General features: G+C 55.2%; 1 protein-coding gene across 1 annotated transcript; it reads left to right on the top strand.

The window, feature by feature from the left end:
• The first annotated feature begins 1,745 nt into the window (after positions 1-1,745).
• On the top strand, positions 1,746-15,693 carry SPOP (speckle type BTB/POZ protein). The gene is made up of 8 exons (XM_058041627.1): positions 1,746-2,019; positions 7,616-7,745; positions 9,336-9,457; positions 10,683-10,834; positions 10,983-11,110; positions 13,007-13,184; positions 14,432-14,487; positions 15,066-15,693. The coding sequence occupies exons 2-8, from the start codon at positions 7,668-7,670 to the stop codon at positions 15,363-15,365; spliced, it is 1,014 nt and encodes a 337-aa protein (XP_057897610.1). The 5' UTR covers positions 1,746-2,019; positions 7,616-7,667; the 3' UTR covers positions 15,366-15,693.
• Positions 15,694-15,866: the final 173 nt, after the last annotated feature.

Below are 15,866 nucleotides of genomic sequence, written 5' to 3'. Positions count from 1 at the left end.
CTGGAAGTGAGGAGGGGAAAGCTGCTCTGGATAAGCTTCTCACAAACGTCCAGGTAATTAAGGACTGGTAACAATGACATCTTTGCTTCACTGGTTACAAACCACTACAAAGTAGCAGAGAATAAGCCATACCAATGAATTAATTGCTTCCTTTGCTTAAAATGTATAAATAAGTTGAAAAGTTTTGTATCAGTGTGGGTGTGGAGCAACTTTGTCAGCCACACATGAGCCTGGGCCAAGAAGAAGGCAAGGCCTGACTCGATAACGCTGAAAAACGGGTGGAGTCTTGTTTTTCACGATGTTTTTGGAGAATTTTGGTAACACTTCCTCACAGACCTGTGAGGCGAAATAGCACCCGTCATTCCCTCGGGCAGACAGGCCCTCATGGAGCTGTGAGAGAAGGAAAGATGGTTCCTGCCATTCCTTTGGGCAGACAGGCCCTCGTGGAGCCGTGAGGGGAGATGGCTTCCACCATTCCCTTGGGCAAGCATCCCCTCATGGAGTTGTGAGGGAAGGAGAGATGGTTCCTGCCATTCCCTCAGACAGGTGTTCCCTCCTGAAGCCATGAGGGGAGATGGCTCCCGCCATTCCCTGAGGCAGGTGTTCCCTCATGGAGCCACAAGGGAAGGAAAGATGGTTCCCACCATTCCCTCAGGCAGGTGTCCCCTCATGGAGCCACAAGGGAAGGAAAGATGGTTCCCACCATTCCCTCAGGCAGGTGTCCCCTCATGGAGCCATGAGGGAAGGAAAAATGGTTCCCGCCATTCCCTCAGACAGGTGTTCCCTCCTGAAGCCATGAGGGGAGATGGCTCCCGCCATTCCCTCAGGCAGGTGTTCCCTCATGGAGCCACAAGGGAAGGAAAGATGGTTCCCACCATTCCCTGAGGCAGGTGTTCCCTCATGGAGCCATGAGGGGAGGTGGCTTCCGCCATTCCCTTGGGCAGGTGTCCCCTCATGGAGCTGTGAGGGAAGGAGAGATGGTTCCCGCCATTCCCTCAGGCAGGTGTTCCCTCATGGAGCCATGAGGGAAGGAAAGATGGTTCCCACCATTCCCTCAGGCAGGTGTTCCCTCATGGAGCCATGAGGGGAGGTGGCTTCCGCCATTCCCTTGGGCAGGTGTCCCCTCATGGAGCTGTGAGGGAAGGAGGGATGGTTCCCGCCATCCCCTGAGGCAGGTGTCCCCTCATGGAGCCATGAAAGAAGGAAAGATGGTTCCCGCCATCCCCTGAGGCAGGTGTCTCCTCACGAAGCCGTGAGGAAAAAGGCGATGGCACGCCCAGAAACCTCCCTAGGGAGAGCGGAAAGGCGGTGCCGCCTGCGGGGGCCGTATGTGGCGGACATGTGGGTAGCGAGAGCGCCGCCCGCGCCGACCCCGCGGTGGAACGGCACTGCGACAGCAGCAGCCGTAGCCGAACGGGAACAGCGGAGACAGCGAGGCACAGGGCGCTCGCTGCGCGGCGCTGCCAGACGAGCGTTCATCAGGGGGTAGCAGAGGGGCAGGGCCGGCGGGGCACGCCTGCCACAAAGTGATCTGTGCGTGAAAGCGCAGCAGGGACGGGACCTGCCACAAAGAGGGGTCTGCACACAGCGCACGCGCAGGAGCCGGCCCGGCCGCGCGTGCTCGCGGCGGGGGGAGCGGTCTCGCGCGACGGGGGCACGGCTATAAAAGGCGGTGGGCGTGGCCGGCGGCGTCAGTCCTGCAGTGCGCGTGCGCGGCCGTGAGGGGAGCGCTGGGCACCGCCATATCCCGGCCCCCCCCGCCGCCCCGGCATCGCGCGCATGCGCGCTGAGCTGCTGCGGGCACCTGCGCAATAGTGATCCCCGGGTCGCGCTCGGCGGAGACCGGCCCGGGAGGACATGCTGCCAAATAGTGATCCCTAGCTGCTGGTGGTCTCCTGAGGGGGCTGCGGGGTCCGGGGCCGTCCCCACACACCGCACCTGCCCGGGCACCGCTCCCCGCCTCCCTCCGGCCTCCCAGCAGCGCCGCACCGCCGGCGGGGCCGCTCCTCGGGCCGCGAGGTGAGAGCGGAGGGGAAGGAGTTGTGAGGGGGGGGGGGGGGGGCAGCGCAGGGCCTGAGGGACGAGGGGGGGGGGGCGGCGGGGAAAAGTTGGGGAAAAACCTGGAGCGGGGATTCCTGGAGATCGCCAGGCTGGGGCACACGGGCTGTGGGGAGCCCGGAGCCGGCTGAGGGAGCACGAGTGGGAAAGAGCGGAGCGGGCCGGAGTGGGAGCGCTGCGATGAGGAGCGGCAGCATCAGCGCTCAGGGGTGACAGGTTGTGGCCTGGCCCCGGTGTGAGCCCATCCCCGGGGCAGGAGCCGAGCTGCGAGCGCTGGGAATGCGAGCCGGGATCGCGGCTCTGCTCCCCAGGCGAGCGTCGGGCCTGTGGTGCTGTTTGGAGGAAATGGTGCATCATCCTGCAGTGTGGAAAGGGAAATAATTCCCCTTGCCGGGGAGCTGGGGCCATCCTGGAGCATCGCCCGCGTTCCTGGTGTTCCAAAGGGAGAGCAGAGCGCCTGGAGTGGGAGAGGGGATTGTCTGGGTCTGACAGGAGTTCTTGGAGGGGCAGGGACAGCTCAGGTGTGATGAGATCTGCTGTCAGCTCTCTCCAGCTCAGCATGGCTGAATGTGTTCGTGTTGTGGTTCTACAATATCGTCCTGACATAAGGAAAAGAAACACTTTCCCCTCGTTTCCTCTTTTTTTCCACTTCGCCTTTGGAGTTCTAAGTGGTGGCTTGTTGTGAAGCCCTGTGAGAGTCTGAAGAATGACACTTTATAACACAGGACTCTAAACCCTTAATCACTTTAGTAAAACATCCACCCGATTTCTCTTTCAGTGACATTTTCCAACCAGCCGCCCACAACGACCCGGTGTCATTTTCTCCCTTGTTTTGTTGCAACCTGAAGCAAAAACAGATTGGGTTTTTTCCTTTTTTTGTTACTTTGTTACGGGTGGGGTTGAGCTCAGGACGGCCCAGCAGCAGAATGCCCCGAGGCTGTCGTCCTGTCCCTCCATCAGCAGGGGACAGTGGCACGGAATGGAAACTGCTGCCACGTTTGACAGCCTGATTCTCTGGAGTGGAGTCCCTGTTATAAAACCGCCCCTTTTCTCCCCCAAAACCCCGGGGGTTCGGGCACAAACACAGGTCAGGGAGGGGGGTTAAAGTGAGGGCATCACTGCCGGCCCAGCCCACACTGAAGTGCTTTAAACCCCGTGATTTTTGTGCCATCCTGGCTCCAGTTTCCTGCTGGTTTCCTGTGGAGGGGGCACCGGTGCTGCCCGTGTCCCTGCTCAGTGTTAAACCAGTTACCTGAGCAGCTCCCGGCCCCAGTTCGCCCCGGGGTTAATCTGGGAGTGCCCTGAGCCTCTCCTGGGTGGGATTGTTGTGACTGGCGCGTGCCAGCTCCAGTCCTGGCAGTGCCCAGCGGGGTTTGCTGCCCACCCTGCCCACCTGGGACCCCAGGGCTGTCCCATGCCAGGGTTATCCTGCAGGGTGCTGCTGCTCCCCGAGCTCTGCTGGGAATTGCAGGGGGTTCTGTGGGATCCCTGCTGCCCAGCCAGCCCTGCTGGAGGGTTATGTAAGATCCCTCTGGTTCCTCTGCCTCGCTCCGCTGGGGTTTGCTGCTCACGGCACGAACCTGTGGGGAGATGGAGAAAGCCCAAAATAAACAAACAGGGACGGCCAAATCCCTTTTAAAGGTTTTGCTGCTCCTCCATTCTCGGTCCAGGAGCTGCTGCTGGCAGTCTGGGCTTGCAGTTGGGAGCCCTGGGATGGAAATGTGTGGCCAGGTCCAGAAACACCTGATGGGGCAGGAAGGGTGAGGTGTTTGTACCCCCGAGGAGGCACGGGAGCTGCTGGGGTTCAGAGATACCTGGGAATAGATTGGATTGTTTTGTTGTTGTTTTGTGTTTTTAAATGTCCCTGCAGTGCTTGCTGTAGGAGGAAGGAGCCGAGTGGTAATTGAGTGTTGAGCTCTTCTCTCTGCTGAGCAGGGACAGGACCCAGGGCTGTGTCAGGAGGGATTTGGGGGGATTGTGGGGATTTAGGGTGGATTTGAGGGAAAAGCTCTTCCCCCAGAGGGTGGTGAGGCACCAGAGCAGTGCCCAGGGAATGAGCACATTCCCAAGGCTGCCCTGAGATGGGGTTTTGGGGTGTCCTGTGCAGGGCCAGCAGCTGTGGGTGCTCCCTGTGGGTTTTGTGCTGTTGCAAAGAGGTTCTGGAAGTCTCTGTGCTGAGGAGGAGGAGGAGGAGGAGCAGGGACGAGCTGCAGCTGGGGGGCTGCCGTTGTTTTGGGGTTTTCCCTCCACGTTTTTAGGGCTGGAAGGGCACCAAAGCACCGGCTGTGGCCAGTGCCTGGGAATTCTGGGGAATCCTGGGAATTGCTGCGTGTCCTGGGAGGGAATTCTCTGGCTGCAGGCTGGGCTTGCACTGCTGTGATCGAGGTGTCGCTGGCCTCACAGCTCCGGGCAGTTTCAGACATCTGTGGAGTTTATAAAGTTTATTTTTAGGCATCTGTGGAGTTCACAAAGTCAGGATCGTGGCAGGGATTAAACATTCCCATCTGGAAGGTGCTGCTTTGGCCATGCATGCAGCAGAACCCGGGAGGATCTGCTGATTTTGGACAAAATAGAGCTGAAATTTTCATATTAGGGCCTCAGCTCAGCTTTTCTCAGCTCTGTTACAGATCCTCATGGGAAGTTCTGGTTTAGGATTTGGAAATGGCTTTGGGCACAAACACAAGGTTTAAGTTGTGCATTTGAGCCTGGGTCTGGTGCCACGCTCAGGCTTTGAAAATTGATCCAACCTGTGATAACAGAAATCATTTTCCAGCAGCAGAGAGAGGCCTTGTGCACACCTGGGACAGAATTAAACACAGCAGAAGTCCAGAGGTTAATGTGAAAATGGGCTGGTTTTGGAGATCAGGGGTCTTGTAGGGTCAGTAACGTTGGTGAAAATACTCTGGGGTGCTCGGGGTATGAACATTGAATTTGATGGCATTCAGGGACATCTTGGGTGCTGTCATGCAGAGACTTTTCACCAGGCAAAGTCCCTGTCTGGGGTTTTGGGTCCCTGGAGGGGACAGCCCCCTGTGTCCCAGCAGGGCACAGCTGGCACTGCCCCCATGCTGGCACTAGCCTGGCAGGGCCAGCAGAGCTCTGCCCTTCCATTCCCTGCCCTTTTCCCTTTTTCCTGCTCCAAAGCCAAGCCTTTGAAGGGAGCAGGGAGTGAAGGAGCTTTTCCTGCCCCATCCCTGTTTTCCTGCTCCATGATCCCTCTCCCTGCGCTGTTCCTGAGCACTCTTTGGTGCTTTGCTGGCCCCAGGAGCAGCCCTGCAGCTTTTGAACCCCTCAATTAAAAATTTCCCTTCCCTTCCCTTCCCTTCCCTTCCCTTCCCTTCCCTTCCCTTCCCTTCCCTTCCCTTCCCTTCCCTTCCCTTCCCTTCCCTTCCCTTCCCTTCCCTTCCCTTCCCTTCCCTTCCCTTCCCTTCCTTTCCCTTCCATGAATAAACCTGGCTGGAAGTGGAAATTCCCAGGAATTTCTGCTGTGTTTCTTAGGAGGGAGCTGGTTTATCCTGAGAGGCAGAAAATGACCGAGTTTTGGGACAAAATTCCAGTGATTCTGGAGTCTGTTCCGGGTTGTTTGCTGGGTTTCTGTGCCCACCTGTGGCAGGTGAGGTCTCAGGGTTTCCCTGCTGAAGGCAGAGCCGAGCTGTGGAGCCCGGAGGGGGTTTTGGCAGGACAAGGTGACAAGGGAACATTTCCTGTGCTCCCCAGGTGCTCTGGCTCTGCCCTGGATCGAATGTCTGCATCTGGAAGTGCTTGGGAGTGGGTGAGAACTGCTCTGCTCTGAGCTGTGATTTCAGCTCTGTCCCGAGCCAGGAGTTTGTTATTTATAGCCCAGGAGTAGCAAACTCTCACTGTACACAGGGGGCCATAAAATAATATTTTCTGTTTGCTTTCCTGTGGTTTGATATTTCTGCCTGTGCCTGACGTGTTTCCCTGCCTCTCCTGAGCCCTGATATCTGAATTATTTCCCTCAAAGCTCTGTGCCTGCCGTGCTTTTCCATCCAGCTGCAGTGCAGAGGTGCCAGCAATGCTGGGAAGGGGACACCTGGTGACACCTGGTGACACCTGAAGTGACACCTGAAGTGTCCTGAGCAGGCAAACCCAGCCAATGGAGAATTCCCTTGTGGCTGGAGGTTTCATTCCCACCTTCTGCCCATGCAATTACTGTTTCAGGGCATTCCAAAGTTATTTCAGGGCATTCCAAAGTTATTTTAAGTCGATTTTATATCTCTCTTTTTTAATCCATCTTTTTAACTCTTCTTTAATAGAGTTTTTATTTTCAAAGATCACAATACCTTGTGTGGCAACGAGTAAACAGGTGTTAGTTACAAACTAAACCACTGACATTTCCTGCAGTTTTAACCACAAAATCCAGTTTCAGGGTTGATTTGTTCATTCCCTGCATTTCCTCCTGCTGAAGCCTTTCCATCCCTGACCATCTTGTGGCTCAGCGTGCAGACAGGTGGCCAATCCCAAAATCCTGCCTGCCTTCCCTGGCTGCTGCTGCTGCTGCAGGGATCCGTGGCCCCGTCGTGTGTGAGGGGCTGCGGGACACAAAGCCATGAGCAGAAGGCTCAGCCAGGCTCTGCCCTGTGCCAAACCCTCATCCTGGCCTCCAGGCTGCCCTTTGGGCTGCTTTGTGTTTGCTGCAAACGTCTCCATGCAACCTGCCAGTGCAACAGCACGTTTTGGGGGGTGTTTGGAGAGGAGAGAGAAATTTGTGTGCTGGGAGATTGAACCACTCGAGTTTAGTTTGATTTGTCCTCAGTTCTGATGGCGGCTGTCTCTCTGTGCTCCCAGGTGCAGCTGAGCCCCCATTTCTGTGCTGGTTGCTGATTTTGGTGTTCCTCTATCTCCCAGATGAAGTTCAGCCCTATTCCCAGGCTGGTTGCTGATTTCTGTGTTTCTTTCCTTTGCCCCCCAGGTGAAGTTCAGCCCCATTGCCATGCTGATTTAGGTGTTCCTCTCCCCCAGGTGCAGCTGAGCTCCATTTCAATGCTGGTTGCTGATTTTGGTGGTTTCTCTGTCTCAGGTGAAGTCCAGCCCCATTCCCACACTGATTTTGTTGTTCCTCTTCCCAGGTGCAGCCGAGCCCCCATTCCCATGCTGATTTTGGTGTTCCTCTCTCCCCCAGGTGCAGCTGAGCCCCCATTCCCGTGCTGATTTTGGTGTTCCTCTCTCCCCCAGGTGCAGCTGAGCTCCGTTCCCGTGCTGATTTTGGTGGTTTCTCTCCCCCAGCTGAATTTCAGCCCCATTCCCACACTGATTTTGGTGTTCCTCTCTCCCCCAGGTGCAGCCGAGCCCCCATTCCCACACTGATTTTGGTGTTCCTCTCTCCCCCAGGTGCAGCTGAGCCCCCATTCCCATGCTGATTTTGGTGGTTTCTCTCCCCCAGCTGAATTTCAGCCCCATTCCCACAATGATTTTGGTGGTTTCTCTCCCCCAGCTGAATTTCAGCCCCATTCCCACACTGATTTTGGTGGTTTCTCTCCCCCAGCTGAATTTCAGCCCCATTCCCACACTGATTTTGTTGTTCCTCTCCCCCCAGGTGCAGCTGAGCTCCGTTCCTGTGCCTGTCCCTGCCCGATTCCAAGCTGGCGATGTCCAGGGTGCCGAGTCCCCCCCCTCCGGCAGAGATGTCCAGCGGGCCCGTGGCCGAGAGCTGGTGCTACACACAGGTCAGCTGGCACGGGCTCTGGGGGGCTGTGGGGCCTGCAGGTACACACAGGGAGTTACACACTGCACATACACACAGGGAGGTACACACTGCAGGTACACACAGGGAGGTACACACTGCAGGTACACACTGCAGGTACACACAGGGAGGTACACACTGCAGGTACACACAGGGAGTTACACACAGGGAGGTACACACTGCAGGTACACACAGGGAGCTACACACTGCACATACACACAGGGAGTTACACACTGCAGGTACACACAGGGAGTTACACACTGCACATACACACAGGGAGTTACACACTGCAGGTACACACTGCAGGTACACACAGGGAGTTACACACTGCACTTACACACAGGGAGGTACACACAGGTCAGCTGGCATGGGCTCTGGGGGGCTCTGGGGCCTGCAGGTACACACAGGGAGGTACACACTGCACTTACACACAGGGAGGTACACACTGCAGGTACACACAGGGAGCTACACACTGCAGGTACACACTGCAGGTACACACAGGGAGCTACACACTGCAGGTACACACTGAAGGTACACACAGGGAGTTACACATTGCAGGTACACACAGGGAGTTACATACTGCAGGTACACACTGCAGGTACACACAGGGCATTTACACACTGCAGGTACACACAGGGAGTTACACACTGCAGGTACACACAGGGAGTTACACATTGCAGTTACACACAGGGAGTTACACACCGCAGTTACACACAGGGCAATTACACATTGCAGGTGCACACAGGGAGTTACACATTGCAGGTACACACAGGGCATTTACACACTGCAGGTACACACAGGGCATTTACACCGGGGGAGTTACATACTGCATTTACACACAGAGCATTTACTCAGGGGAGTAACACATTGCAGTTACAGGGCATTTACACTCTGCAGTTACACATAAGAATCACACACTGCAGTTACACCCACCAATCACACACTGCAGTTACACACAGAGTATTTACATGGGGGACTTACACACTGAAGTTACACTCATCAATTACACACAGCAGTTGCACACAGCAATCTCACTCTGCAGTTACACCCTCTAGTTACACACAGCAGTTCCACACAGCAATCACTCTGCAGTTACACACTCTAGTTACACACAGCAGTTCCACACAGCAATCACTCTGCAGTTACACACTCTAGTTACACATAGCAGTTGCACACAGCAATCACTCTGCAGTTACACACTCTAGTTCCACACAGCAATCTCACTCTGCAGTTACACACTCTAGTTCCCCACAGCAGTTGCACACTGCAGCTAGACACAGAGCAATCACAGCAGTTGCACAGCAGTTCCACCAGCCCCACACTGCAATTGTCACACAGAGCAGTTGCACAGCAGTTGCACAGCAGTTGCACAGCAGTTGCACAGCAGTTGCACAGCAGTTGCACCAGCCCCACACTGCAGCTGTCACACAGGAACAGCCGATGCTCCCCGTGCCCTGCAGGAGCCCCTGGAGCCATTCCCACATTTCCAGGTCCCCCACCCAGAGCTGTGGTGCTGCTCTTTGTCCCTGGGGATGGGCAGGGCTGACCCAAGGCTCCTGTTGTCTCCATGCAGATCAAGGTGGTGAAGTTCTCCTACATGTGGACCATCAACAACTTCAGCTTCTGCCGGGAGGAGATGGGGGAGGTCATCAAGAGCTCGACCTTTTCCTCTGGAGCCAACGACAAACTCAAGTGGTGAGGCCATGGGGAGGGGCTCACCTCAGCTGGGCTTTGGGGAATCCATGGGAACATCATTACCCTGATGAGAGCCCCGATGGCTCAGCGGTGCTTGCACACAAACCAACATTTACCCTCAAACAGATTTCTGTGCTGAGCCCAGGTGAGGCTGGGAGGGTGCACAGCCCAGATCACCCTCCCAGTTCCAGCCCCTCATACTCCATGGGGTTCCAAAGTGAATTTTTCCTGCTGTGAATTCCCTTTCTGTGAGTGGCAGCTTTTGTGGCCGTGGAGGACACAGGGATGAGGCAAGTGCCAATGTCCTCTCACTGCTGCTGCCTCCTCAGGGTGACCTCATTTGGAGCCTTTCCCTTTCCTCTAAAGCTTCCTTATCTTCCCTGAGGCCTCAATCATTTCCAGTAACTGAGAGTGGACTTTGCTCGGAGCCTGTGTCTGCTCTGAGCCGTGTGCTGGTGCATCCATGGGCTCTGACTCCTGGTTTTACCCTGCTGTGGAGTGCTTCACAATTTCCCTTTTCAGCCCCACTGGTGGGAAGCAGCCCCTGGATGAATTGTATCCATGGGATACAGTGTGAGCTCCCTCCTTCGGGTGGCAGAGCTGTGCTTTCCTTGGCCTGCCTTTGTTCCTGTCACCTTTGTCCCCTGTGCTCTCAGCCCTCCCTGGAACATCTGGATCTGTGGATTCGGTCCCTGTGTGTGGGAGCTGTTCATTATCTCTCTGCTTTTTGTTCTTGGTGGATTCTGTGTCATGTTTCAGGTCATGGAAGAGCCTCTTCCTGCCTTTTCTTCACACAGGAGGAGTTTTTCCTTTTAACCCTGGTGGTTTTTTTTGTTGAAGAACCACCAGCCTTCCAGAAATCCCTTGTTCCTTGCAGTTGCCTCCTGTGGCATTTTATCAACCATTTCTCTGTATTTGTTGCACTTCCTCCAGCCCATTGCCTCCATTTTATTTATTTCACTTTCCTTTTGTGAGGATTGGTATCCAGGGGGCTTCTCAGTGATTCCAGCCCTTCTCCTGCTCTTTTCCCTCCGGATTTGGTGGGCTGCCCATAGTTCCTGGGTGTTTATCTCAGGGTGGGGGCTCAGCTGTACCCCAGCTCTGCTCCTTTCAGCCCCTGCACTCCCCCGGGGCCCTTGTTTGCTGTGCAAATGTGCAAATCCCACAGTGCCCTTCCTTTGGAGGCATCCCTGCCCTGCTGCCATTCCCACTCCCCCTTTTGCAGGTGTTTACGTGTGAACCCCAAGGGCCTGGACGAGGAGAGCAAGGATTACCTGTCCCTGTACCTGCTGCTGGTGAGCTGCCCCAAGAGCGAGGTCAGGGCCAAGTTCAAATTCTCCATCCTCAACGCCAAGGGAGAGGAGACCAAGGCCATGGGTGAGTGGGATCCCCTGTGGGGCAGGGAAACCCTCCTGGGGTGGGTGAGACCCCTCTGGGGTGGGTGAGACCCCTCCTGGGCTGAGCTGGGCCAGGGTTTGGGCTTTGCTGTGCCCCTGGCCCAGGTTAAGCCAGGCCTGTCCCACAGAGAGCCAGCGCGCCTATCGCTTCGTGCAAGGCAAGGACTGGGGCTTCAAGAAGTTCATCAGGAGAGATTTCCTGCTGGACGAGGCCAACGGGCTCCTGCCAGATGACAAACTGACCCTGTTCTGTGAGGTGAGCCCTGCTCCAGCCCCACACAGCTCCCCAGCCCCACAGAGCTCCCCAGCCCAGGCAGGGCTGCCCTCACCCCCTCTCCCAGGTCAGATCACTGCTGCCTCTTCTGTCCCTGGCATTCTCTGCTCTGGCTGGGCCTTTTTCCCCTCCTGGCTCATCCCTCTGCTCCCTGCTCAGCTTTTCCCTGGAATGATGGTGGGAACTGGGCAGGTTTGGGGATCATTTCCTGGTGCTTTGGTGTTGCCATCCCTCTGTTTGTGCTCCTTGATTTGGGGTTTGCTTGGGATAATCACAGCCTGGATCTGCACTGGGAACTGCCCTGCTCAATAAAAGAGAGCTCCTCTTTATTTCCTTCAATGGGTCTGCACAGCCAGCAAGGAGAAAAATGTGAGAAAAGGGGATTTTGCAGTAATCACCATTTTCTGGTCGTGGTGTTTGTGTTTTTCTACAGCACCATTATTATTTCACTTGTGCTATTCCAGGCAAAGATGCAGCCAGTTATTTCCAAACCCAGAGATTTAAGTTGAAAAACCTTAATGAGCAAATAGAAACTCTAATTTAGTGTCTTCAGAGCTTCTCTGCCTCGCTCCCATTGTCTTTTTAACTGCAAACCCCCTCCTGGAGCTGGTATTTTTTTTACCAGAAGAGAGCAGAACAAGTTGTTCTCTCCTTGCATCTCCTGCACTTTTTTTTCTGGGAGTCTTTTTCTTTTGCTGTGTTTTCTTTTCAGGAATAAAAGAAGGGCTTCAAAGTCCTTTGACAGCTGGGATTTTTGGGAGGGTTTTGGTTTGTTTTTGGGGTGGTTTTTTTTTCAGGTTTTGGCCATCATAATCATGCACATGTTTAAATGAGCAAACATCTCAAGGATGTTTGATCAGCAGCAGAAATTCCTGGGGATGGAGGGAGCCTTTCCTTGAGCACAAAATGGGAGGAGAAAGGAGAGTCTGGCATGGCAGAAACAAATCCTTACCTAGTTTGGCATCCAAGGCTGGATCCTTTTCCTTTCTCCTTTTTCCTTTTCCTTTCTCCTTTTCCTTTTTCCTTTTTCCTTTCTCCTTTTCCTTTCTCCTTTCTCCTTTTTCCTTTTCCTTTTCCTTTTCCTTTTCCTTTTCCTTTTCCTTTTCCTTTTCCTTTTCCTTTTCCTTTTCCTTTTCCTTTCCTTCACTTCCTGCTTCCCTGGCTGTCCTTGCTCTCCCTTGGTCCTGACCAGAACTGGAATTTACCTTGGGCTGGATGCCAAACCCAGGGAATGGCCTCACCTCTGCTTCCCCTCATCATTCCTGATTGCAGCAGGGCACAATTAATCAGAGCTTTGCTAATTGGCCTCTGCTGCAGCTGTGATTTACCTGGGTTTAACCAGGGGGCCCTTCTGGAGGTTCCTCACCTCGGAGCAGGGATTGGGAATTGCCTCCTCCACATCTCCCTCCCTGTCTGCATAACCTCGAGTGGGGTTTCGTTGTGTTGGGGAATATTTAACTCTCCAGAAGGAGGAGCAGGAGGGCACAGAGGGGTCAGCCCTGCCCTGTGGGTCCATGCTGGCTCTGGGAGCTCTGTGTGTCCCTCACCTCCCCTGGAGTGGTGGCTGTTGCATTATTGATTGGGGAGGTTTCACGAGGATGGAAGGAGAAACTGGGTCAGGTGTGGTGTGTGGAAAAAAATCAGGAAAGAGCAAAAATCTGGTTCCACTTCCTTCAGAAACCTCCTCACGGATTGCATGGCCGTGCTGTCAGTGTGGGGTTGGGAGGGAAATCTGTATTTGGGGTTTGGGATGGACGCCCCGGTGCAGGGGTCTCTGCAGAGGATCCTTTAAGAGCAGGGAGACTTTAACCCCACGGTGCACAGTGAGGGCTGTGGGTGTGCCCTGGCAGCAGGGCAGTGCAGTGTCCCTGTCCCCAGGTGAGCGTGGTGCAGGACTCGGTGAACATCTCGGGCCAGAACACCATGAACATGGTCAAGGTGCCCGAGTGCCGCCTGGCCGACGAGCTGGGCGGGCTCTGGGAGAACTCGCGCTTCACCGACTGCTGCCTCTGCGTGGCCGGCCAGGAGTTCAAGGGCCACAAAGCCATCCTGGCAGGTGGGGCTGCCCGGGGCTCCGAGGGCATCGGGGAGTGGCTTGGCATGGGAGGGAGTGGTTTGGGGTGGGAGGGAGTGGTTTGGGATGGGAGGGAATGGGGTGGGAGTGGTTTGGAATGGAGGGAATGGGGGGAGTGGTTTGGGATGGAGGGAATGGGGGGGCAGTGGTTTAGGATGGAGGGAGTGATTTGGGATGGAGAGAATGAGGAGAAGTGGTTTGGGATGGAGGGAATGGTTTGGGATGAATGAAATGGTTTGGGATGTGAGGGAATGGTTTGGGATGGAGGGAATGGTTTGGGAGGGAGGGAATGGTTTGGGATGGGAGGAATGGGGTGGGAGTGGTTTGGGATGGAGGGAATGGGTGGAGGGAATGGTTTGGGATGGAGGAAATTATTTGGGATGGAGGAAATGGTTTGGGATGAATGAAATGGTTTGGGAGGGAGGGAATGGTTTGGGATGGGAGGAATGGGGGAGTGGTTTGGGATGGAGGGAATGTGAGGGAATGGTTTGGGATGGAGGGAATGGGGGGAGTGGTTTGGGATGGAGGGAATGGTTTGGGATGGAGAGAATGAGGGGAAGTGGTTTGGGGTGGGGGGAATGGTTTGGGATGGGGGAATGGTTTGGGATGGGGGGAATGGTTTGGGATGGAGTGAGTGGTTTGGGATGGGAGGAATGGGGAGAATGGTTTGGGATGGAGGGAGTGATTTGAAATGGAGGGAATGGTTTGGGATGGAGAGAGTGGGGGAGTAGTTTGGGGTGGGGGAGTAGTTTGGGATGGGGGGAATGGTTTGAGATGGAGGGAATGGTTTGGGATGGGGGAATGGGAGGGAATGGTTTAGGATGGAGGGAATGGTTTGGGATGGGGGAATGGGAGGGAATGGTTTAGGATGGAGGGAATGGGGGTGTGGAGGGAATGGGGAAATGGGGGAGGAGTGGTTTGTGATGGAGGGATTGATTTGGGATGGAGACAATGGTTTGGGATGGAGACAATGGAAGGAATGGTTTGGGATGGAGGGAATGGGGGGATGGAGTGAGCTCCGAGCTCATCCACGGCAGGGACACCTTCCACAGTCCCAGGGTGCTCCCAGCCCCATCCAGCCTGGCCTGGGCCACTTCCAGAGATCCAGGGGCAGGCAGAGCTGCTCTGGGAATGCCATTACCCTGGGCAGTGCCTGGTGGGAAGTGCTGCAGCAGCTGCCAGCCCTTCCCAGGGGTTCCAGCATTCCCAGTGTGTCCCATTCCCCACAGCGCGCTCGCCGGTGTTCAGCGCCATGTTCGAGCACGAGATGGAGGAGAGCAAAAAGGTGAGAGCAGGGCAGGGACACCCAGCAGGGAAAGGTCCTGCAGGGGAGGGACACCCCAGGAGGGAAAGGTCCTGCTCAGGTGATCCATGCTGGGATCCCCCTCTGGCACCTGCAGCTGCTCCTCTCACACAGAGGAGCAGGGAAAGAGGGGTCTGGGATCAGCTGTCCCTTTGTTCCCTTGGGAAGGAGGCTGGGGGGGCCCAGGGAGAAGTGGAGACTGTGGGATACAGCTTGGAGTTGTTCTTACTCCATCCACATATTTCCTCTTTCCCCCTTCATTTCCCCCTTCATTTCCCCCTCCATTTCCCCCCTTCCTTTTCCCCCCTTCCTTCTCCCCTTTCCTTTTTCCCCCTTCCTTTTTCTCTCCTTCCTTTTCCCCCCTTCCTTCTCCTCTTTCCTTTCCCCCCCCTTCCTTTTTCCCCCCTTTCCTTTTCCCCCTCCTTTCCCCCCTTTTTCCCCCTGCTCTCTCAAGTTCAGCTCCTTGTAACCCCTTTCCCTCTGGCCCTGGAGGGTTCTGGGGCAGGAGCAGCCCTGGAGCCCCTTGGCAGACCCCAAAAGGTTCCATTTTCCCCTTGCAGAACCGGGTTGAGATCAACGACGTGGAGCCCGAGGTGTTTAAGGAGATGATGTGTTTCATCTACACTGGGAAGGCCCCAAACCTGGACAAGATGGCTGATGATCTGCTGGCAGCTGCTGACAAGGTAAATTCAGGATTTATGGGTGCTGGGGGAGCTGGAATGCCATGGGATTGCCTTTCCTTGGAATTGAGGCTTCCAGGGAAACCTGGGAACACCCCTGCACCAGCAGAGAGCACACCTGGAGCTGCACAGGCCCATCAGGGATTTCTGTCCCCACTGCTCATTTTTGTGCATTTTTGAAGCTTCCAGAGGAAGCTCTGCTGCAGATCTCCCCATTAAACAATCAGGAATTTTTGCTCTACTGCTCAATTTTAAGGATTTTTTTGGAGCTCCCAGAAGAGCCTGTTCAGCATGATCCGAGTTGGGCTGAGGAGACAATTACAGAGCAGACCCAGGGATGTTTTTCCATGTGGTTATTCCCAAATCCTCGGAGCAGTGCAGAGTCTGGACAAACAGTTCTCCTCCTGCCCTGCCTCCTGTCAGCCCCGAGGCTCTGGAAACCCAGGAGTGGGAAATGCTGTTGGTTTTCCTGCTGCAGTGCCAGTCCCTGCTGCTCCTGGGAGCTGCTGCAATTCCCTGGGGCTCTGCTGGAATTCCCTGGGGCTCTTCCCCTCCCCTTTGCAGCCCCAGAGATGGGAATGAGAGCTCTGTAAACCCCTGAAAATCCATAATTTACAGTCCAAACCATTCCCTTTTTCTTCTTTTTTTTTTCCTTAGAAGTGACTCAGTGTTAGGGAAGGA

The sequence above is a fragment of the Melospiza georgiana genome, chromosome 28, assembly GCF_028018845.1.
Source record: "Melospiza georgiana isolate bMelGeo1 chromosome 28, bMelGeo1.pri, whole genome shotgun sequence".
NCBI classification, from domain to species: Eukaryota; Metazoa; Chordata; class Aves; order Passeriformes; family Passerellidae; genus Melospiza; species Melospiza georgiana.
This window is presented reverse-complemented; position numbering and strand designations above follow the sequence as displayed.